The sequence below is a fragment of the Pleurodeles waltl genome, chromosome 3_1 (assembly GCF_031143425.1).
Source record: "Pleurodeles waltl isolate 20211129_DDA chromosome 3_1, aPleWal1.hap1.20221129, whole genome shotgun sequence".
NCBI classification, from domain to species: Eukaryota; Metazoa; Chordata; class Amphibia; order Caudata; family Salamandridae; genus Pleurodeles; species Pleurodeles waltl.
The window spans coordinates 83060502-83085317 of record NC_090440.1 but is presented as its reverse complement, the minus strand read 5'-3'; the positions used below and the strand labels follow the sequence as shown (position 1 = coordinate 83085317).

At 44.2% G+C, this 24816-nt stretch overlaps 1 protein-coding gene across 1 annotated transcript in view; it reads right to left on the bottom strand.

The window, feature by feature from the left end:
* Positions 1 to 24816, bottom strand: part of SHANK2 (SH3 and multiple ankyrin repeat domains 2) — a 2270638-nt gene that overhangs the window by 1447685 nt on the left and 798137 nt on the right. The window contains exon 7 of the mRNA XM_069221873.1: positions 18738 to 18846. Coding sequence (XP_069077974.1) covers positions 18738 to 18846 — 109 coding nt within the window. The remainder of the gene's footprint in view (positions 1 to 18737; positions 18847 to 24816) is intronic.

Sequence of the window (24816 nt, the reverse complement as noted above, 5' to 3'; positions counted from 1 at the left end):
CGGAAAACTAGTAGAATTCATAGATTTTATATTTTAGTTTTAGTGTTTCATTTGATTTAGAGGCTGATCTACTTGACATTAGTATTGTTAATCTAGGGAAATAAACATTCTAACTTTTACATAAAGGTGTGGTTATTCATAACCGTAAGGCCATGGGTGTGACAATTTCTGAGTCCCAATGATTATTAATATCACTGACTGTCATTGATTATTGATTTTATTGATTTATTGATGATTATTGATTATCTGTTCCGGATCTATAGTGGGAACATCTTAATTGCGAGTCAAAAGGTTCCTCGGCCTAATCGCGTCCCCTTGCAAGTTTACTTAAGGTCAGACGCAGTAACACTTTACACAGAGTCCCACCTACTGCAAATCAGTACTGACCAGTGCTTAATTTGTGCTTGTTGTTTTCTGTGCGGAGCACCAGCACTTATTTCTCAGGGCCGGCACTTATTCTTATGCCTCAAGCATTTGCTGTGAGCAAAAGACACATATGGAAAGACGGAGGAAGAGAAAAACAAAAAAGCGTCACAATAGGAGAAAGCAGAAAGCTGTAAGAGTGAGCTGAAGGGGCAGGGAGTGGCTGTACATGGATTAAAGAGGCACGAGATTGCTTCAGGATTACGTTGCCTCGGTATTCCATTTTCGCACATTTAACTGCAGCAGCCGCGTCTTTAAGAGGGGGGATTTGAGCACCGGCATGTTTTTATTTACAAATTAAGCACTGGTACTGACCCTGTTCCTCATTGACACAGTCCATCCCGAATCTTGTGCACCTCACCCCTCCACCCTGCAGCTCACTGCTTTTGTTGGATGGGAAGTGTGAGATTCACAACCCCCCAAATCTGACTGACTAATCTACGTACCAGCCAATTATGCCATCAATTATGTCATTTGTGGTGACCTCTGTGATAGCAAGTTTAAAGTCACAAGAATTGTACTGGTGAGTTATGATTCACTTGCTCAGCAAAACAGGCACATTGTAGTGTTTAGGTCACAACTATTATGCCCCTTCCAAATAGCTCTTTGGAGGGGATTTTTATTGGGGCTTATTTTATACTGTTTTTACTGGTCTTAGCACATCACCTTAAGATAAATTAATATGGCTTTAGAAAGAGTTTAGGGTCTGTTTCGACATACATGAATGTGTCTTTGGAAGCTGCCTGCATCACTGCTTCAGTGCCTGTTGGGAATTGCTGTTGGCTGTTCCAAGCTGGATCAGGGTTCAGGGTGTGACCGTTAACCGTGCCTTGTGCCCAGTTACCTTGACACCAAAGACATTTTGCCTGGTGGCAGGGGGCCAGAACACCGGGGAGCTTTCCTACTTACCAGTAACATGTGCGTGTGTTTGTGTGCATAAGTGTGCTGTTCCACACACACAGTCAAGGCACCTGCATGCATGCAAACATTCTGTGATATATTATCACATACTTATGAATATACACGCACAATCTATTACACGTGCAATGACACACACTGAAACTCCCATACTTTCATAGACACTCTTTCATACTCACAAAAAGAATGAACAAGTCTACACATGCAAGACTCAGGAGGTTATTATGTCCCTGGGGGTCTATAGACCACCAGGGCCACGTTGGCAGTCTGACCGCTGCCAAAGCGATGGTCCGACTGCTTTGGTGGCGGTCAGACAGCCACATTGTGACTGTGGCTAATGCCGCATGGGTCCGGCCGCTGACACCGCCATGTCACCGTCAGCTGACAGTGTGGCACTGCCTGCGGTTGCAATCCACCAGGGCAGCGCTGCAAGCAGCGCCCCCCTGAGGATTACGAGTCAGGGGCCAGGGGCACTTGGCCTGGGCAGTGAAGAGGCCCCCATGGGCAGCTCCATCACGCTTTTTATTGTCCGCGTAGCGGACAGTGAAAAGCACAATGGTTGCTGCTGAACCCGAAGCACTGCAACATTTCCGACGGCTTTATTATGAGCCACTGTCAGTGTTGTAGGTTGTTTCCCGCTGGGCCGGCGGGCGGAGACTCTGCAAGGCGACAACCTGCCCGCAGGAGTTTGGTGGATGGGCTTTTCCGTCCACCAAACTCTTATTGACCCCCTGAGTGTGCACAATCATTCTTGCACATGTTGTCGCTTGCTACGTGAGAGAGTGTACGTGTGTAAACATGAGGATTGGTAAGTGTGTATGAGACTGTGAAAACATAGGAGTGTTTGTAAGGGTGTGTGTAAGTGAGATAGTTTTTGTGTGTATGAATGTGCACCTTTGTGTTAAGCATGTGTTTGTAAATGGCTTGTGTGTTTCTTTTCGGGCGGTACTGATGTACATGCTCTTAGCAGAGTGAGAGAGAGGAGGAAGATCCCACGGCGTAGGGCAAGATTGAGAGATCTGGCAAGTGTGGGCCAAGCATGGGCCGTGCTCTTGTCCCTCCTGATCTTGGAGTTTGCAAATGAGTCCAGCACATAATGTTTTCAAAAACGAGATTCCTGAACCATGAATGAGAATTGGTTCACAAAATAAGTCATATGCGCTGTCGTCAAAATAACAAGCTTTTCAGTCAATTTGCAGCTGTATGTTTTCAGTTTTATTATAGTGTGGATATTGCAGGGGTAGGGTGCGACGACGGATAGTTATGTTTAAAAAAAAATAACCTTATAGATTCTGATTATTGATTTTTTATAAAGTGATCAGTGCAGCCACTCAAGCTCGATAAAGCCAGGCCTGAGGCACCACAGACTCCGTATCAATGCATCAATTCTGAAATTGTCCTCCAGAAACTAAGCGAAGGTGTTTTAAACTTGTGCTCGTTTTTTTAAGTTAGGAAGATGTAAAGTTTAAAAATGCTTTTCAATCAAACATGTTTTCAGAAAAGAGCCAAAGAAAACGCTTGCTGGGTTTGACAGGCTAACTTTGGCAGAACTGCAAAGCTCACTAAATTCCAGAAAGAAGGATGTTTTTCAACTTTGCAAAACTCTAAAGGTCCCCCCTTCCCCCGCCCCGTTGAATGCCCCAAATATATACCGGTTTAAGGTCCATGCACTTTATGTAAAGATCAATGTGTACATGCACTAGAAGCTTGTATGCGGTAAATCAAGTTAGCCACTAGATGACACTATTGTAATATTAGACAGTAATTCATAACGTATTGTGCTGCCACTAAAACCGAAACCGGTGAATAGCAGTGCTCAGCAAAGGTATTCTTTACCCATCATGGATGGAGCTGTGCCAGTAATCTTCTAACTTACTATTTATTCTCCAAAACTGTTTCAGATCCTACCGACTGAATGAATCCTAGATCACATGGGATGATAAATGTTTACCAAGATGAAAAGCTCGTAGAGAAGGGCTTTTTAACAGATTTGCATCACATCAGAAGTTACTCATTTAAAGAGTGAACTTTTCACAGCACTGCACTGAAACGTCACACAGGAAGGTATTCATTTATACAGCATCTGTAGGTTTGCACAGGGCTGCATTATCACAAAGGGAGATGCTCATACCTTAAGTCTGGTTTGACTTGAACTGCAGTGCATCACCATAAAGGAAATAAGGGCCTGGTGCACTAAAGCACAGGGTACAAAAAGTAGCCTCAAATTGAGCACCGACTTCTTGCGCCCTGCCTTTGATTTGTGCAATGACACCTATGTACTAACAGGTCGAATCGCTAAGTCTCCTGTCACAGGGGTTCGCAGAACGACCTGCTTAATGATTATTAATTCGGGGTGTGAACATTTCGGATGATTTGTTTTCATGGAATTATGCAGAATTGCATCAGAATTATGCAAAATTAAGAGTAATTGTGCAAAACATAAAGTAATCAGTGCTATATTTTGGTGTAAAATGCGCCCTGGCTTAAATTTTTGACATGAGAACACTGAACAAAAACTGCAAAAAAGGAGCATAAGCAGCAACTGCTCATGTTCTGTTGATCCTGTGCATTCACTGTAAATTTCTACAGAGAATGTCATGTATTTATGCAAAGTGTCTAATGTAATTTTGAGGATTTCAAGTAACAGGCGTAATGCAAAGTTGTCAAAATTATGCAAATTATGCTAGGGTCATTTAAATTTCACCTGTGGATGATATTCATTAGCAGTGCTTAATTTGTAAATAAAAACGTGCCGGTGCCCAAAGCCATCCTCTTAAACACGCAGCTGCTGCAATTAAATGTGGGAACAAGAAATACTGAGGCAGCGTAATCCTGAAGCCATCTCGGGCCTCTTCAATCCATTTACATCCACTCCCTGCCCTTCAGCTCACTCTTGCAGCTTTATACTATCTCCCTTTGTGGCGCTTTTTCGTTTTTCCCTCCTTAAATAAGTGCCGGTGCTCAGCACCGGAAACAACAAGCACAAATTAAGCACTGTTCACTAGGCAGGTCACTACTTGTCATCTCCTGTCATTAGCTACAAACATTCAAATTGTGGCCTGCAAGGAACAACAGATGGTCATCTCTTATTTCCATTATCAAACGGCTGGACTTTGGAATATTACGGAAGGAATATACAGCCACCACAGAATCATGTTCAGAATATCGAAAACCAAAATATTGAGGAGGTAAATGCACAAATGGTAGTATAATTGTATTATTCTTAACTCCATATCTACATGCCTTGCAGATATATATCATGATCAAGCTATGTAGATGTGGACTTAGGTTAAGAAGATCTATAGATACTTACCTGCCACTACTTTGGTCCTTGAAATTCTGGTCATAGTATTCTGATTACTCAATATTTCCTCTGCGATATTCCAGACCCACTCCTTCCCAAATGGGAAACTTGAAAAAATTGGTGCTGCTTTTTTTGTTGTTGTTTTTTTTAAGCAAGTTTCCCCTTTGTAAATACACTGGGAGGAGCAGGCAGGACTCACAAAGGAAGAGGGGCCACATTTGATGTTGCGGAAAAACGGTTTACAAGCTAGAAGTACAAACTGTTACACAACACCCTCTCTGCAGGGTTACCCCAAATTTCTGTCTTCCTTTTCCTTCCTTTACTGAATCCATATCTGTTGGCTTTTAGCACTCTGTGCACCTTTCCCCTGCTAATTAGTGGTAACGTACTTGTGCGCTGCCTACTAAACGTGGAAAAATTAGCTTACACCTGAATGGTACGTTTAATGTACTTGTAATATCTTAGTTTATGATACCACATGTACCCAGGGCCTGTGAATTAAATGCTACTAGTGGTGCTGCAGCACTCATTCTGCCATCCAGCAAAGTAAACATTTCTCAGGCCTGCCAAGGCAGTGAAGCCTATAGTGCATTTTCACAACTGAGGGGAATGAGGTCCTGCACCTCGCTCCCCCCGCTGCTGCCTGCCCTCTGAGCTCTTCTGAGCTTAGTCCGTGTCCTCTTGGCTGTCTGTTCATCTGTGGCTGTTTCATTTCCTTTTCTGCCAGTTTTCTGCCCTTTTCATCTGGGCTGTTCCATCTCAGTTCCTTTTCTGCCCATTTTCTTTGTCCTCTGTGCATCTGTGCCATTTTGTGTGAAGCTCACCTGTACCCTTTGTCTCTTCCCCGTGCCTGTCTGTTTGCTGTGCCTGTCTGTTTGCCTCTTTGTTCCACTTGCTTAGGTCATCTGTGTCCTCTTGTCTCTCTTCTGTACCAGTCTTCATGCTGTTGCCTGTTTTTGCCTGCTGTCCCACCACCTGATTTCTGCCGTTTTTTCAACCTCGCACACCTCACCACCCTCCTCCCACCCCCCCAGGACCTACTTACTGGTGGTCGCGCCGCTGGCGCGTCGAATGTGCACCAAAAGCAAGTCCGTCTGTGGCCATCTGTGCCAGGACCACGACCAGCGCCAGAACCCCTGGTTCTACACCTCACCGTTTCTACACCCTCAACGAGATCCTGAACCTCAGACCGAAGCCCCCCAACACTGACTGCAGCACCACCTCACCTTGATGCACTAAAGTCCCCTTCTCCTGCTGCAACTGCCACTTCTCCTGCAATGTAGTCACCACCTCTACCCCCACTCAGCGGACCCCGAATGACAAACTCAGAACTCCACTGCACCCTACTTAATGTCTAATCGCTCTGAAAGCATGCCACGGAAATCTGGGACACCATTGATACCCTCTCTCCCGACTTAATATTCATCACAGAAACCTGGCTCACCCCGCATCTACACCAGGCATTACCACCGCGGCGCCCCCCGGATACAAGAAGATCCACTACGACTGCCTCAACAGACATGGCGGAGGCATCGCCATTATACACAAATACTCTCTCCACTGCACCACCTCGGACAACAACACTACATCGATCATGGAGCACCTCAACTTCAAGATCAGACCTGATGCCAACACCACCATAAAAGGAACCCTCGCCTACAGACCTCCCGGCCCCCACCCCCACTTCTGCAACACCTTACCGGACTTCATAGCCCCAGTGTCAGTCGACTCCAACCACTACATCTTCCTAGGGGACCTGAACTTCCACCTAGAAGATCCGAACAATGCCAACTCCATCGCACTCCTCGAAAACATGGACATCATTGGCCTCACTCAGTTGGTCACCGCCTCCACCCATAGTGCAGGACACACTCTGGGCACAATCTTCTCCACCTGCAACAGAGCTAAATTCTCCCACACCACTGAAATAACATGGACTGACCACCACATTGTACACTTCACCATCGACTTACTACACAACATCTCAATGGGATAGCCCGCCCTCCCCCACTGCAACTGGGTAAGAGTCACAGAAACTCCCTGGATCACCGCCCTCAAAAACACCAGACCCGGCCCCACAGACACCCTTGATCTCAGCTTGCAGAATCTCTCCAGCTGGCTACCATCCGCCGCCAACACTGTAGCTCCTCTGAAAAGCACCACCAGGAACAAACCTACCAAGCAAGCCACCTGGTTCACCCTAGAACTCCAGACCCTCAAGCAACACTGCAGGAAATTAGAGTGACACTGGCGCACCCACAAGACCCCCGCTAACCTCCACTCCTTCAAGTTCGCCCTCAAGACGTACCACAGCTGACTCAAGGAAACCAAGAAAGAAGCACTCTCCACCCACATCGGAGCCAGCACCAACCACCGCAGAGAACTCTTTAACATCGTCAGAGAATTCTCCTGCCCCTCTGCCACAACAAACACAGCCCACCCCTCCCAAGACCTCTGCGACAAGCTATCGGACTACTTCCACCACAAAAACTCAGACATCTACAGCAACTTCGAGACCCAGCCCACCAACTTCAACCCTCCCCACACTCTAACCAACACTGCTCTCCTCCAGATCCTCAGATGGAAGCAGCTTTCTACAGAGGTCATTCTCGCCGTATGACCTCCATGCACTCCGGTTCCCACTGCGGGCCCCTGAGCCCCCAACAGCTATACATCCTAGGAAAAGAAGAAATCAGAACAGCCCTCATGGAAATCCTCAACACCTCCATCACCACAGCCATATTCCCAATGCCTGGAAACATGTAGAGGTCAAGCCACTGCTGAAGAAACCATCAGCCAACCCTAACAAGCTCAAAAATTACTTACCAATTTCACTCCTCCCGTTCCCTGCCAAAGTCCTGGAAAAAGCCATTAACTGCCAGCTCACAGACCACCTCAAACACATAATTTACTTGCCCGTCACAATGGGGCTTCCAATCAAACCACAGCACAAAGACCGCTCTGATCGCAGCTACCAATGACATAAGACTCCTCCTTGACCTCTGGGCATCTGCGGCCCTCATCCTCCTCAACTTCCCCGCAGTCTTTGACACCGTCTCCCACCGCACACTAATTACCAACTCCATGCCATTGACATCCAAAACAAAGCACTCAAATGGATCTCCTCCTTTTTCACTGGCCGAACACAGAGAATCCTCCTTCCACCATACATCTCCACCCCCAAGGTCATCATCTGCGGTAACCCCCAGGGCTCCTCTCTCAGACCCATCCTCTTCAACACCTACACGACACTGCTAGCCGGCATCGCCCGCACACACGGACTCAATATCATCTCCTATGTCAATGACAACCAGCTCCTCCTCTCCCTCTCAGAAGACTCCACCTTCACACAAGCCAACTTCCAAAACACCATGACAGACATCGCCACCGGATGGGATCCAACTGCCTCAAGCAGAACTCAGATAAGACAGAGATCCTCATCTTCAGAAACAAGCCTTCTCCCTTGTACGACTCGTGGTGGCTGCCACCCTCGGCCCACCACCCGCACCCAGCAGCTACGTACGCAACCTCGGGATCATCCTGGACACCTGGCATGCTTCAACATCCTTCGTATGCTCCATAAGATTTTCCGCTGGATACCAATCTCCTTTCTTTTGAAAGATAAGGGTTGGTGGAGTAAAAATGCAGTGATCTTGTTAAAACCACATCAAGAGAGCATTTTGAAAAATGTAGGAAACAGAGTTGATGTTCATTTGGAAAATAGGGATTATTATGATTTTGGAGATTTAACTAGTGATGGAATGGAGGGAAAATCCAATTGCAGAATTGATGGAAACAATAGTAGGAGTAATAGTAGTATTTGTTACAATGAAATGCATAATTTAGAAATGGCACAGAGAGTTACAGAGAATGAAAAGACAAGTTCCAAATAAGTATTCTGAATTTGAAATGTATTAATGTTTATATGATGTAGTAATTTATTATCATTACTTATCTATTATTATTATTATTATTATTTTTTTGTTGTTTTTTGTTTTGTTTGGGAAAAAAAGAGATGTTGTATTACTAGATAGATAGAATAGATAGCTAGAGAATGTAGAATGTAGAATAGAATGTAGAATGTAGAATTCAGTGTGGGGAGATCGAAGTCAGTTGGGAGAGGAGGCTTTGCTGATCAGACGTTGTCGGTGAGCCTTTATTATTGATGCTTCTTGAAATAAAAGAAACACAAAGAACTTCTGCAAGTTGTGTACATCTTTGACTACAACAAACATCCTTCGTATGCTCAACAAGATTTTCCGCTGGATACCAATCTCCACCAGGAAAACAGTCACTCAAGCACTCATCTCCTTCCGCCTCGACTACGGCAACATGATTTACGTTGGAACCACCAAACAGCCCCTAAACCACTTGCAGATCATCCAGAATGCCGCAGCCAGACTCGTCCTCGACCTACCCATAAGGAACAGCGTCACTCCCCACCTCAGAGCACTTCGCTGGCTCCCCGTACAGCAAAGATGGCTCTTCAAACTCCTCACACACACAGACAAGGCCCTCTAATGACAGTGGATCCACCTACCTCACCAACCGTCTATTGTTCCACCTACCAACCAGAGAACTCCGATCCACCACCCTTGCCCTGGCCCACACGCCGCGCATGTGCAGCTAATGCTTCGAGGATGCTCCTTCACTTATCTTGCCACCAAGTTCTGGAATTACCTCCCCACCAACCTTCGCACCTCCTCCTCCCTTAAGAACTTCAGAAAACAACTCAAGACCTGTCTCTTCGACCACCACCTCCCCCAGCCGGGTTGGGCCCACAGCACCAAATCAGCGCCTGAGACCCCCTGGGTGACAAGCTCACACTTTACAAGAACCCCCTGATTGATTGATTGATTTCAACCTGGCAAAATAAACCTCTTCCCTGGACTAAACTTTCATTTTTAATACCTATAAGTCACCCCTATGGCAGGCCCTAAAGGTTTATAGGGCAGGACGTGTGGAATTAAAAAAAGTAGGACATATGTGTTTACGTTTTATATATCCTGATAGTGAAAAACTCTTAAAGTATTTTTTCACTATTATAAGCCCTATAGACTAAAACTGGGTTACCTTAATACACTTAATAAGTGGTAACTTCAGTTTGGGACCAGATAGAGATATTATGTTTCCACTCAGATGAATTGTAGTTTAAACTTCTCTTTAATGGTAAAGTTGGATTCTAAATTACTATTCTGAAAATGCCACTTTAAGAAAGTTGGCATTTTCTGACTTTTCCAGCTATGCCTTTCTGCCAGAGTCACATGACTGTGAATGCCTCGTCTGGGGTGCTTTCCAGACATGGAGACAAAAGGGGCTAGGGTCTGGCGAAGGGTGTTCACCTCCTAAGAAAGATGTCCTGGGGGTTGTACGTGGCCTTCATGAGCTTCAAAGGATCGTCTAGGGGATTCTCTCATCAGAACCCTCATGGACTTGTGGAATATTTAGAAGAAGACTGCCCTGCTGTATGGAGAAGGGCAATTGGGCCTGCTAGCCTTGAGACCAGACTCTTCAGAAGTGACCTCAAGGGTCAGTTGGCTGACCTTATGGTTGAGCTACAGGGATACAACAATCTTCGGGAGACCTTGCTGCTACTGCTCAGCTGACCAGCACCAACTAGTCCTGCCTGGACTTGCTTGAGCCCTACTGCGGACCTCTGCTGTAGTATGTCCTTTTCCTGAAGAGGTGCCCCCAGGTGCTGGACTCTTGGCTGACATCAGAGTGTAGTCCCCTCCACTCAAGGTGAAGGTACAGATATTGTGGGTCCCTTGTAGCTGTATTACAATTGAGTTCTGACATCACAATGCCTGCTGCCAGAACCAGCGCCCAGGGAAAAGGCAGGTCAGGTCATGCAACACAGTAAAAGCAGCTGTTCAAAGCAATGAAAACAAAGAAAACATTGCTTTTCTTTCTTCTGCTCTGTTTTTAAATTACTGTCCAGTGCCAAGCAGAATGTTGATATTAATGGCAACATGTTTATTTTTCACACTCCTTGGGAAATTATAGAAAAGTCTATTTCTGTATGTTTTTGCAGTGCTTATTTTTAAATGATTTCTATTCAACTGCTTCTCATATATTTTTTCAACAACTAGTGTTGTAAGGACTCCGATATAATAACAAGACTGCTGGATTTGGGGCAGCATCACCTCTGCTTGGAGGTGACTGAGTCACTCCTACACCAGTTGGCAGCTGTCGGCCCAACCTCCCGGCTCACCAGCGCACCTCACCCAAACCCAAATGGTAAAGGTGATTTGTGGCAGCCTAGCGCATGGAACTCTGAAAAACCCCTAGAGAAATCGTGGTGAACAAGCATTAGCCTTTTCTCTCCACATACAAGTCTCTTACACACACATAGGCAAGAAAATAGATGCAGGATAGTTTTCAATACTTGTATTGAAAAGACTGCAATTTATGATGAAATGCATGATCTGCAATGATTAGGATAATGAGGAATAACAAAATCAGGATTGTGAAAATAAGAGATGTGAATATAAATAATACCAACATATTGTACTGACATGAATGTATAATTATTACTTGGATAACTAATCTTCGGCTTCTAGCGAGAGCATGGCGGTGTAAGCCAAAATCTGTCCGTGCTAGGTCCATGGGAAGCACACCCCACCCCATCACATTGGTACAAGGTCCAGGCCTCCAGTCTCCAGATCAGGCTCCGTAGAGACACAAAGGCTGAGGTCGGCCGCAGACTGGCATGAAGTATGGATGGAAAATCCGGCTGATGCCCCTTCTAATAGCCTTTATCCTACAAGATGTTTAAACAGGGGACATGTTTTGTTCTTGCAAAGAATCCTGATGCTGGTACGTCCCTAGGCGCAGGACTGTTTACGCAGTCTTATGTTGGCAACACAAAATATTATCCTGTGTGCCTTGCATTTTGTTCCTTCTAACCCGGGGTAAAAGAACACGATGAAAAATATGTCATCCATAGCACTGATAATGATGCTCTTGCAGAATAGCGACTGATTATGAGACTAAAGCATTGCTGCTAAAACCTATAAATGCTTGAAATAAAATCAAATAAATGAAAAACAGAGCATATTATCTGGATAAAAGGGCACTGGGAGCAAGCCTAAGTTAAGCCAGACTGTTATCCAGGCAGGAAACTAAAATGGACCCACAATGCTAGCTAACAACTTTCTTTGATATGTTTAATTTTGCACTAGTGATTCTATTTTCATTCCTCATGTTTTCAAATGTGCCCTCTTTCATATAAAAGCGCTACACACTAAGGATGTAAGTGGATTGTGGGAAATGTGATGGTGTGACCATGTATTATAAGGGATAAAGAACCCCTTCCTTACATGATGAGGATATTAATCTCGGAGTTCCATAACCTTATAAAGGAACTTGGCCTACGGCCTCATTCCTCTTTATGGCTATGGAACTCCGCAGTGACTTGCAAGATCTTCATAACTTATAGCAGGGAGGTGCCTTACCTCATATATAGGGTCTAGTATAGGTTGTACATCCACTGACCCATCACAAGAAAGTTACTGCCTGGGAGGCTGAAAGGGCTTGAATCGCCTCTTATCCCAACTGAAGTTATTTATATGAAAAAAGTCTAATTTGCACTGTCGTGCATCAAAATACAATCATTTACACATATTGCACAGTTATGCATCTGGTTTGATTTATTCCTCATCCGGAGGTTGAAGTTTGCTGTTATGACCCACCAGCACTCATTTTAGGGTACCGGGATTCTTTTTGAAACCCCATTAGGGTTGTGCAAACAGGGCTAGAATGGTGCTGTCCTGTTTGCCGAGCACCAATAGACTGTTGTCACTGCAGTGAGAGACAGGGTAAGAGAAAAGGAGAGAGAGAGTGATAGAGAAAACTGAGTGTGGGAGAGAGAGAAAAAAGATCGGAAGCATGTGTCAGAGAGAGAGTCTATCTCAAAGTGTGATGTAGGGTGAGTGGTGCGCACTGGTAGTATTAAAAAAAAGAGATTAAAATAAGGCCCTACCACCCTGTCTTTCAGGGTCTTAGCTTTACAAGCAACACAAGTATTCATTTCTCAACAAGGACCTTTAAGATAATCCAAGTCAGTGATGCATTACCTGTTATATTTTACACATTTTATGTCATGTTGCAAGAGATAGCTCTCCTTGTTTTCTTATCCTACATATTGTATTTCTGCAGTTTTACTTCTCATGTAACAAATGAGTCTTGATTAGTGCATGCTGTGAACTCAGTAGCCTGTAGGTGTTAAGGTGGGCTCATGACAGCACATCTGAGACCTCAGGTGCAAGTCAGTTCCAGTTTCTTGAAGTGAAATGCAACCATGCAGTCCTTCCAATCTTTGGTCTCTCTGCAGCTCACACCAAGAAGTAGTTACATATAGGCCATTGGGATAAGTGTGTGAAGGAATTACACAGTTTTTGAAATATGGAAATTGGCAATGGAATTTTTTTTTAGAGGTAGAACTCCAGTACCGACCCCCCCTATAGGAAACTGCAACTCACTTTGCTTGCTGACTGCAATCTATCTTTGGCAATTCCCTATGCAGGTGGTGGGCAATGCCAGTGATGGAAATGTGCCTTGCCAGTGAGGGGACCTGGGTGCAGGCTTCCTGAGAACAGTTTTGGACATCTGCACTGAACTTGTTTATTCATAAATTAAGCAATGTCAACACATAGAAACTGACTTGTCTATAAAGCCTGTTTGACAGTAAACTGAGACTTCCTGTTCGGTCAGTCATGAGAAGTTGCTTTGTAATCCCACGTGATTTATGGGTTTAATAATTTTCAGGGTTTTGCTGCCCCTTGAGACAGCAGTTAACTTCCTAAAGTTTGAAAAGGTTTCGAACTTTCTGCAAAATAGGTGAGATACTCTTTTTAATTTGTTCATTTGTTTTAGCTTAAATAAAACTCAGAACTTTTCTGTAGTAGAATTGTTACAGGGAAGCTTCACTTGAGGTGTAACTATACCAAAAGTAAACAAATAAATAATCACCATGATCTAATTCAGTTGATGGCAGGTCAAAAACTTGCCCACGCTTAGGACAAGTGCACTTTCTTAGCTGAACAAAGCATAAGCTAAATATATGTGCAATGCTGTTGAGTTTTTCTTCCACGAACTTCAAAAGTTTTGTGCACACGAGTTGTCACTTTAGACTGTGAACTGTTATACTCCATGAGAGTTGTTTTGAAGAAGAAAAGGCTCAGTCACATCCATCCAGTTTCAGGGTCTTAAGGTTAGCGTGTGAAAGAGGGGAGCGTCCCTTAACAGCGTCAATTGTATCAAACAATGAGAAAACATTGTGTGTTTGGTAAAATAAATATATCACTGTAGTATAAAAGTAGGAATCTCTGCGAGTTTTGAGTAACTCACAGTTGGGATCCATACTGAACTCCAGTTGGCTAATACACCTTGTCACCTATAGTCTGTAAATATTCTACCAGGCAGCTCCAGTGAGCCTCTTGGAGTGCGCCCAGATGTGTATACAATGACTGTGGGCTTCACTTGGTGGCTTGTGATTCGGGAAATTACTATCATGCACGACAATAATTCTAAATTGCTGGAACGAAAAAGGTGTGTTCCTTTTTTGGGGACTAAGGGCCAGATGTAGTAAAAATCTGGATTGCGACTCACAAATTGCAAGTCAGACCGACTCGCAATTTGCGAGTCGCAATCCATAATGTAGGATGGTGTCCCTGACACCATCTGCGACTCGCAAGGGGGTCGCAAAGACCCACCTCATTAATATTAATGAGGTGGGTCGCAATTTGCGACACCCTTGCGAGTGGCGGCACTCACAGGGATGGTGGCCTGCTGGAGACAGCACACCACCATGCCTGTGACTGCTTTTAAATAAAGCAGTTTTTTTTTGTAATGCAGCCCGTTTTCCCTAAAGGAAAATGAGATGCATAACAAAACTAAAAAATTAAAAGTTTTCGCCTGCTCTGAAAAAATGTTTTCCATGCCATTCACAAAGGGGAAGAGGTTCCAGGGGGACCCCTTCCCTTTTGCGAATGGGTTACCACCAGTGTGACACTGGTGGTAGCTGTGATTGCTTTTCGACCGCGTTCGAGGTCACAAAACAATACAGCATCGCGCTGCGACTCGCAATTAGGAAGGAGAACACCCCTTCCTAATTGCGACTCGCAGTCCCGTTTTGCGAGTCGGTAACCAGGCTACCGACTCGCAAAACGGGGATTGGGCATCGCAATGTGCTTTTTGCACGTCGCGACGTGCAAAAAGTTTTGAACATCTGGCCCTAAATTCTCTCGGAGTGCTGGAGCCCTTCGAAGGACAAGTTGCTGATTCAAGAGCAGAGGCTGTGGTTTTGGTTTGCAGAAAGGGCAGGCTCAGAACCAATCATATTTCAGGCAAACTCTAAACTCAGTCACACCTGTGGTTCAGGAAAACAATCCTAATTTCTTTTTAGGCCAGACTGTCTTCTGTTGCTGAGCAGTGCCATTAGCAAAGAAGTCACAGAGTACTTACTCATGTCATGTTAATTGCACTGAAAGCACATTTCCTAAGCACACCGCGGAAACGTTAAAATCAGAAATGTGCCCGTTCTCTGGAGGCAATTAACATTTTCAGGTTTGTCGAAAATGAATGTACGCAATGCCTCCATCCAATAAGAGGAGCGTCTTCTGTTTTTTTTAAAGAACTCAATGACACACAAATAAGGACTGCCTAACACCAAGGCACTTTTCACTGTTTATAAAACATTTGGCATGTCGCATGAAAGCTGGCCGCCCACCTCAGCAGTGCATTCTTTATGTACTGGGTTGATTTATAATGTGAAAAGCTTTGAAGTGGCAGGCTCACATATGCTGGTGCATGTAATTAGGCAGCTATGCAATATGTGTGGGTGCTAATTTGTATCAAAGAGACATAACAATGTTATAACACAACACAATAGGACTACAACAACGTACCAAACACAGTATTGAGATAACATCATAAAAATACCACAGAAAAACAAGACAACGCATGGCTCAACATAATACAAGAAGGCTGCACACCAGCAAAAATACACAACCACAAGCACACAAGAGAGGTGAACAAACCCACACTCACAAAAACCACAACATGCCACCAAAGCAACGCTCAAACACAACAGCATAATACCACTTCACAACATCATAACTAGCAAACACTGACAAGCATGCTAACACAACCAAATAACACAGCACTAACATACAACACAACTTACCCTTACAGTATATTAGCATAAATGAACAACAAAACATAATAATACAACAACACAGCAATGCAACTAAGCTCGGTTTTTGTACTGTTGATCTGTTGCGGTGTGTTATTATGTATTGTTATTGAGTTGCATTATGGTTGTGTTTTGTGACTGTGTTTTCTTATTGTGAGGCAATGTAATGCTTTTTTTTTAAATGTGGAAGTGTGATGTTTTATGGTGCATTTTGTTTGTTGTGATTAGGTTTTGATTGTATTTTATGTTATTGGTGTGACTCTCATGTTACACTATTCTCTCTGGTGGTTGTAGTGGTGTGGTCTAGTGTCTGTGTATTTTTTACATGTAATATTTGTACTGTATCTGCTTTGCCTTCTTCTGTTGAATGTATGTGTGTATGTTGCTGTGTTGTGGTTTTGTGTTGTGTTGTGCAGTGCTTAATTTGTAAACGAATGAGTGCCAGAGCCCAAAGCGCTTCTGAGATGCCCGCGACAGGTGGTATTAAATGTCTGCATGCCAAATATCAAGGCTATGTGGTCTTGAACCTACCTGAAGCCTCTTCAACCCACCCCAGACAGCTCCTGCCCCTTTAGCTCACTCCTGCAAGTTCCTGCTTTCTCACTTTATGACTTTTTCCATCCTTCTCTTCCTTCATCTTTCCACTTTGTGTTCTTTTCCCTCTCTTGCTCTTGGTAAAAGTCTGATGCAGAAAAATAAGTGAATACCACCAGCTCAACTTAAGTACTGCTGTTGTGTCACATTCATCCATTATTTATTACATTGCTGTATTTGTTGTTGCGGTGGTGTGTGTGTTGTGATTGTATTGTCCTGTTACTGTTTTGTCAATGTGGTAGAGAAATCTAATGTTCTTCTTCATTATGGTTCTTCTGAAAAATAACCTTATACCACTACTAAAACTTGCAAATCTACCAGCACTTTGGCTCTTATAGGACTCAAATCCAGGGTATAGATTATACTGTACGGTAGCGCTTTCCATGATCGCTTTACGCTACCTGTCCCTTCATGTCTGTTTGGAATAATTTACATAAGAGTCTGCAATTGCACAAACCTGTAAAGTGATTCACTACACACTCAGGTCCTATACGACTCCATCTTACCATTAGTGAAAACTGTGCAGGTATTTTTTTCTGATTTACATATATTCCTTGTGTCCATCTTTTTCCCCTTGTTCGGAGGACCACACCTACTCATGTTTGTGGAATTTAGATCTTCCTGCATTCTAAACTTTGGGTAGAACTGCTTGAAATTCAATCCCTTCGCAAACGCCCACTTGATGACATAAAATTAATATTTTAACAATGAAAAGTGTGCCATTAAAGGACATGGCGTGAAAAAGATCTATCCATATGACATGGGAGAAAAAAACTCAGAAAATTAGGATTTTCTTATTCAATTTACGGGCAATAAGTACAACATCCTTTGGCCTTTGTTGTGAAAACAGAACATCATTAACCGAACTTTTGTTTGGAGAAACTGCCCTCAAATGTTTTTTTTTGTAGAAACTTTCTTGCAATAAAGGTTGGTGATTCCACCAAATATATGACTGTAACATGGATTCATTTTTTAAGAACACATTGCCTGGATAGCAGAAGGAGTTTACAATGCATCCAATACCCATTGCTAGCACAGGAATCAATGTTCCAACCTCCAAGAGTGAAGAAAATATCTCATCACAAGCAGTTGGCTTCCCAAGCAGCGCTAGTTAGATACTTAAACTAACCTTCGTTTTCACATGTTAAACAAAAGTTGATATTTGATGATAGCTCAGTGGCTTGAGACCAAGCTGCAAGAGCTCTGTGTGTAACCCCCCACAAATACAGGGATATCCTAACATTCATTTTATCATCTTTTCAGGAATGAAAGGATGCTGAAATGTTACAGTGCAGTGCAATATTCTGTTATTTTCTCACAGCTTTGACAAAGGACGTAGTGTTGCCTTTTGTTACCTTTAACTCTATCTTCACAGGAATACACGGCTTCAATATGTTAGCAATAATCTCACACCTGGGCTTCACTTAGAGGAGGCCTCATGAAAAAGAGCTTTCCTCCTAGTTTGCAAAGTCATATATTCTGTACCATTTTATTAATTTATAAATGTAGCCTTTTATCCACCTTCATGCATTTATAGATGCATTTATAAATCAATCAACCAATCAATCAATCAGGGTTTTGTAAAGCACGGCTACTCACCCGTGAGGGTCTCAAGAAGCTGGGGGAGGAAGGGAGAAGTGATGAGGATCAGTCGAAGAGCTGGGTCTTGAGGTCCTTCCTGAACTGAGACAGGGTGGGAGATTGCCTGAGGTGGATGGGGAGGGTTTTCCAGGTCTTGGCGGCGATGTGGGATGCTTATGTAATGGTACCAGGTTATATACAGTCAGCAGTAATGCTGCGTGCAGGACATGGGTTTCAACTTAACAACACAATTCATTATAGAATTAACATGTTGGGTTCCTACCAATTCAATTTACTGTACTAGAGTTCTAGATCACAATTTGTTATGCAATGAAAACCTCGACTAGAGTACGGTCTCCGAGACAACACTGAGTAATGTGATAATATTAAACATGTGATCAACTCATTGCTTGGGCTTGTCCCTATCAAGCAAGGTTTCCATCTTTCATCGAACCAAGGGGTACCATTTGGATGAAACCCACAATCTGGTCAAATCTGAACAAAAATGCATGTACAGAAACTCAGGTGGTCTGGCCCATTGGACAGCTGAGATTTTCTCTGTGAGGTCCGTACGGCTGTGACAGAAACAGTCACCCTTTGAGCATGCCCGTTGCACCCCTGTATAATGATGAATCGATATAGCGCTCTGAAGTGACTCCAAGGTGACGCTTCATGTTTTGCAAGTGAACTGAGTAAATACACGTTTCCACAAAGCCATACCTCCAGTCTCTGGGTCGTGATAGTTTGGATCCAAGCCACGATCCAGCATCTTGGTGACTTTCTCCACTGCCCGGTGTTGAATGTAATCAAAGAGTTTCCTCAGGTTGCCCTGCAAAAGAAACAATACCTTCACTGAGAACTGCCACGAACCTGCCACTAGACAACAAGTCAAACTCTCAAAGTTCACTCAGTATTAAACTTTAGACCAGTGGTGGTTTTATCAAGCAGGAATTCTCTCAAATATTCATAAACTAGTTTGGCAAGATAGCTGGTAGATATCCGAAACATGGAAACATTCTTCAAAAGAGCTTTGACAACCAGTCCAAATTGTTTGAAAGAATAAAGAATCCTTTTGTTCCCCAGGTGACCACTGAATCAGGAACATCCCGTGGTCACATCTGTGGAGATGTCACTGCCATGACCTTAAACTGGGACTGTCTTCCTTGACCTTGGCTGGATCTTGGAGATGCTTATTGAAGACTTTTCCTCAGAGGCTTTGTGATGCATCTGACTGCAGTTGCTTAACAATTTTGTACTGAACCCCCACCGAAGGGCAAGCCTGCTCCAACCCACTGCTCAAAGCACCCTCACTTCTGCTCTTTCTACTCCGATCACCCAGTGCAAACAGGACCTTGCAAGGCTGGGGGAATAGATCTGACTCCATAGTTGTTCAAATAATCAAGCATCATTATAGCAGGCCGGGCCATATGTGTCTGTAATTGTGGCAGTGTTTTAAGACCGAAGTATAGCAACTATGTTGTGGTTACGTCCACATACAACTGTACCCTTCGTTTTACGCTTTCCATTCTTTCCATCCATGACTCCATTTCTATTACAGTTGCAGACACTTAAAGATGGATGCCGTGTATGTTCTTCAGTGTCTATGTGGACCTCTGCTAACATCTGCTCAATAAGCAAGAGTTTCCCAAAGAGGAGCTTAAATTATATTGAACCTTTCACCAAATTGCTTTGGAATAATCAAAGGTTGCTCCTAAGAATTAATCTCTCCCCTTTTAGACTCTGATTCTACTACTGTGATTACTGTAACCTACAAGTGTGAGTACTGTAACTGACATGCTGTTGATGGCTTTTGCACCGATGTGCCAGGTCTGGTGACTAAGAGGACTAATGAGTCCACTGTAGGGGCCTGCGATCGACTTCATGGTCACAGGTATACATTCAGGCGGGTCCACTCAGCCTTTCATCCTTCTGAGGTCAATAAAACAAGTACCATTGAGCTCGCTAACAATAAACATCTGTTATTCAGTGTTATTCATGTTATGTTACGTGTTATAATAAAAGAGCCAGGCCTAAGTTTACACCACAGATTAAGGGCAATGTTACAAATGGGGTCTCTTGTTGGCAGTCAGTTTGCACTCTGTCCAAGCAAGGACCCTAACTCTAGTCAGGGTAAGGGAGATACACAGCTCAGATATCCCCTGCTCACCCCCTTGGTAGATTGGCACAAGCGGTCAGGCTTATCTCAGAGGCAATGTGTAAAGTATTTGCACAAACACATACAGGAACACAATGAAAACACCACAAAAGCACTCAACACCAGTTTAGTAAAATAACCAATATTTATCTGAGTAAAACAATACCAGAATGACAAAAATCCAGCATACACAAGCAAAGATACAACTTTTCAAAGATTAAACTCCAATATAGCGCTCAGCCACACAATAGCTCCAACTTGGGCTATCATGGGGTCGTTGACGGAGTCATTCCCAACAATCCAATGCCACTCACGAGGAGGGAGGCGCCGGTCATGGAGTCGCACAGACCCCCAGGTACAGTACCTTTGGTAACAAGGAAAAACGCCAGTGCATGGAGTCAGGGAGGTGAGGCATCACTGGAACCGGTGCGGAGTCGGTTCCTTAATGTAGAGCAGGGGAGGTGATGCAGCGTCGATGCGAGGCACTGGTTTCCCGGTGATCTGGTGGGGTCGATGAATCCGGCGGGTCAAGATGGGATAGGCAACGTCCCGGGGTCCCGTTCACGTCACAGGGCTACCGGTGCTGGCAGAGTTGGGTGTCACGGACGTTGGTGATACAGCACTCAGGACTCACAATGTCATTGGAATTCAACGTGGCTGTGGAGGCACCAGGCCTGCGGTGTCAGTCGTGGTCATCGCACTCCAGCAGGGACCACGGCTTTGGGTGCAGGCGGAGTCAGTCAGTGGCGTTGGTCCTGGAGATGTCTGAGTCAGTGCACCTGGTTATTTTTGTTTTTAGGCCAACTTTCACTCCGAAGGGCCCAGAAACTGGAACAAGCATCGCCTGACGTATTAGGGTCCACAGCAAACAAACCCAGAGGCTGGTAGGTGAAGCTTTTAATGTCCCTGAGAATTCTTAACAGGAGGCAAGCTCAATCCAAGCCCTTGGAGAAACTTCACAAGCAGGATACACAGCAAAGTCCAGTCTTTATCCTCTCTAAGGCAAAATCAGCAACTGCAGGACACCCCAGCAAAGCGTACGCAGCAAAGGGGCAGTACTCCTCCTCCAGCTCTTCAGCTCTTCTTCTTGGCAGAAGTTCCTCTTGATCCAGAGGTGTTCTAAAAGTCTGGGGTTTGGGTCCACTACTTATACTCATTTCTGCCTTTGAAGCAGGCAAACTTCATAGAAAAGTCTCTGTTGTTCACAAGATCCTGCCGTGCCCAGGCCTGGCTCCAGACACACTCCAGGGGCCTGGAGACTGCATTGTGTCAGAAAAGGCACAGACCTTTCAGGTGCAGAAGTCAACTCCTCCTTCTAACTACCGCCTAGGAAGACCCATCAGGATATGCGGGACACACATCAGCTCCCTCTAGAGAGAATTCATAAACAGCCAAACTATCAGTCTGACCGAGATGTGGATTCCAAAGCAGAGGCACAGAATGGTTAAGCAAGAAAATGCCCACTTTCTAAAAGTGGCATTATCAAACAGACAATCTAAAATCCAACGCTTCCAAAAAATTTTTTTTTCAAATTGTGAGTTCAGAGACCCCAAATTCCAGATCTTTATCTGCTCCCAATCGGAAACTGCACTTAAAAGATTTTTAAAGGCAATCACCATGTTAACCTATGGGAGAGATAGGCCTTGCAATAGTGAAAAACGAATTTGGCAGTATTCCACTATCAGGACCTGTAAAACACAACAGTACATGTCCTACCTTTTAAACACACTGCACCCTGTCCATGGGGCTAACTTAGGCCTACCTTAGGGGTGACTTACATGTAGTAAAAGGGAAGGTTTGGGCCTGGCAAGTGGGTACACTTGTCAGGTTGAATTGGCATTGCATAAACAAAGCCCAGCACACAGTCAAAAATAAAGGACGCAGGGGCAAAAACACAAGGGCAAGAATGCCAGGTCTAACAGGCAACATTCCCTTGGGTGCAGGATGAAAAGAGAATGACACGTCATCTCCCAAGTGAGGGCCTTCCTCCTTCTACATGTGTGCAGTCACCACTGAAGGGATCTCCTTTCACTGGCCTGGAAGAAGAATGTCCCAGGGACAGAGGCATGGCCAAGTGGTCACAAGCAGGGAAACAATGGCCGCAATATTCCACCCCGTGACCTATTAGGTTGGAGGTTCATAGTGTGTAGCCAGGAGCGACAAAAAAATCAGAAGTGATGGACAAAATATGGCATAATAAGTTGTTAAATAGGTTTTCAACATGGGTATGGAGATGGCTAGGGATGAAACCAGGGCTGTTTGCTGTTATTGTCTTCTAGCTCTATTCCGGGTTTCTCACATCATGGTGTCTTCAGTTAATAGGGGGCTTATGGTTGGGCTCAATACATAAAGCATCCCCCCATTGTCTGGAGTTATTGTCCTAGATCTTCCACAATCAAAGCACTCCTCTCATACTGTAACTTTGAGAAAGCATCTTAAAAGCAGTACCTCTCCCATTAAGGGGCACAGTGTGCACTAAATCAAGTTTCCCATTTAGGAATGTAAACACAAAGATTGAATGAAGCCTGCTGTCCCTTAGAGGCCTCCATCCTTGCATGTGCTGCCAGTCGCAGGTGGGTCGCAAATTCAGACCTACCTAATTAATAGTTGTTAGGCGGTTGGTTTTGCAACTCCCTGTGAATAGACAGCCTCTTAGTACAAAGGTGGCATCACAAAGTGCATTCCTATCACCGAACCTGGTGAAGTGCATATTGCACATCTTTGGTTTGCCAATGGGAATAGAACACCCATGACTAGATTTTAACAACCAGGAAAATCTACCAGCAGGTTTCCACAGGTCCAAAATGGAGCAACACTCATGCCTGGAAGACATACAGGGACTGATTCATAAATGCATTTATGAGAACAGGAAGTAGTACTACGGAAGTACTCTCTTATGTACTCTTAGCTACCATTATGAATTCCCAAAGGTATCTGAGAGTACATAACAGAGTACTACAGTGCTTTACATACTTTAAGGTGCCTTTGTGAATAGGCCTCATACTTTAAAATAAGGAAGTTATGCATGATGCATGGGTTCCCCATACCCCCCCCCCCCCACACATACACACACCATGCCACCCTTCGCTGGGACAGCCCTCCAGACAGAATACAAGCCTTAGGCGAATACTTGGAACCCAGTTTAGAAAGTACCTTCAGTGACTTACTCCTGGAACACAGAAGTAAGCCCGAAGGACTCCAAGAGGAAGTCACAACTGCCAGTGCTTAATTTGTAAAAGAATGAGTGCCGGTGCCCAAAGCTGTGCTCAGAAACTCACAGCTGTGTGCTGAATACAAAGGCTGCGCAGTCTTCAATCCACGTCCTGCCTTTTCAATCCTCTACCAGATATCCCTGCCCCTTTATCTCTCTCTCGTGGGCTTCTGTGTTCTACCTTTCAGCTGGGATGTGCGTCTTTCTCTTCCTCCTTCTTTCTCCTTGTTTTTCACTCTCGTGTTCTTTCTCTTCCTCCTTCTTTCCCCTTGTTCATTTTCTTATTTTTTCTCTTCCTCCTTTTTTTCCCCTTGTTTTTCCCTTTCTTGTTGTTTTCTCCTCCTCCTTCATTCCTCCTTGTTTTTCCTCTCTTGTTTTTTTTCTTCCTCCTCCTTTCCCCTTTTTTTTCCCTCTCTTGCTCTCAGCAAATGTTCGGTGAAGAGAAATACGTGCTGGTCCTCTAAAGTTAGTGGCAGTGGCCCCCACCGCATCAAATTAAGCACTGGCAACTACTTAAAGCAACATCCTTGTGAATGAGGCTCTTGATTCACAAAGGGACTGGATCTTTCCAGTGTGAATTCCTCATCCCTCCTGACATTACAAGAAAGCACCTTCAATGCAAGAGCGAAGTGGTCAATCTTACAGTCAACAAAACGAAACAAATAAATAACAAAGTAATAAATAAGAGAAAGGGCATTTAAACTGACCTCTTCTTTAAAGGTTTATTCAGGCCAACCTCGTGTGTTTTGCATGGAGTATTCAACCAGAGACAAAAGGTCCTTGAAAATGACAGCCTTCCAAACAATGCTCCTGCAATAACAGCCCATTGTACGAAAACACACAAAACATCAGGTGCTTTACCACGCACCACGGTTCTTGGAAAGATCCCTGTGTGCATGAACACTCCAGAGAAGGGAAAAACTGGTTTTCAGTAACAGCCACGATATCAGCGCCAAGAGGCAGGCCTGAAAGGCACTCAGCGCTACAGACCGTGAAACACCGGTACATAAAGTGAGAGAATGTAGAAAATAGAAGTAACTGCACAAAGAAACGGAGACGTCAAGTGGTTTCCATAGCCTCTGAACTACCTTAGTGCCTAGAAGCTCTTGTCTATGCATTGCTCTTTCTACGCCTGGGGTCAAACGTCATTAAGAAAAAGTCAGGCGCAGAAAGTACGCTAGGATCAAACCGCAGTGCATTCTGAAGTAGTGGGTGTTTGGATGCCAGCCCTTTGCTCGTGTCTCCACCACCCATGACAGGCAGCAGCAAGTTGCATATTTCGATGAGTTAGAGGCGCAACAGACATTCACAGTTTATCTTTGTTGATTTTTTGATGATTCCTGAACCCACTTCAGCTATAATGCTGAGGCAGGTATGACAAATTCTTTCCATACTGGGATCATCCTTGACACAAAATAGCCCACCCCATGTTA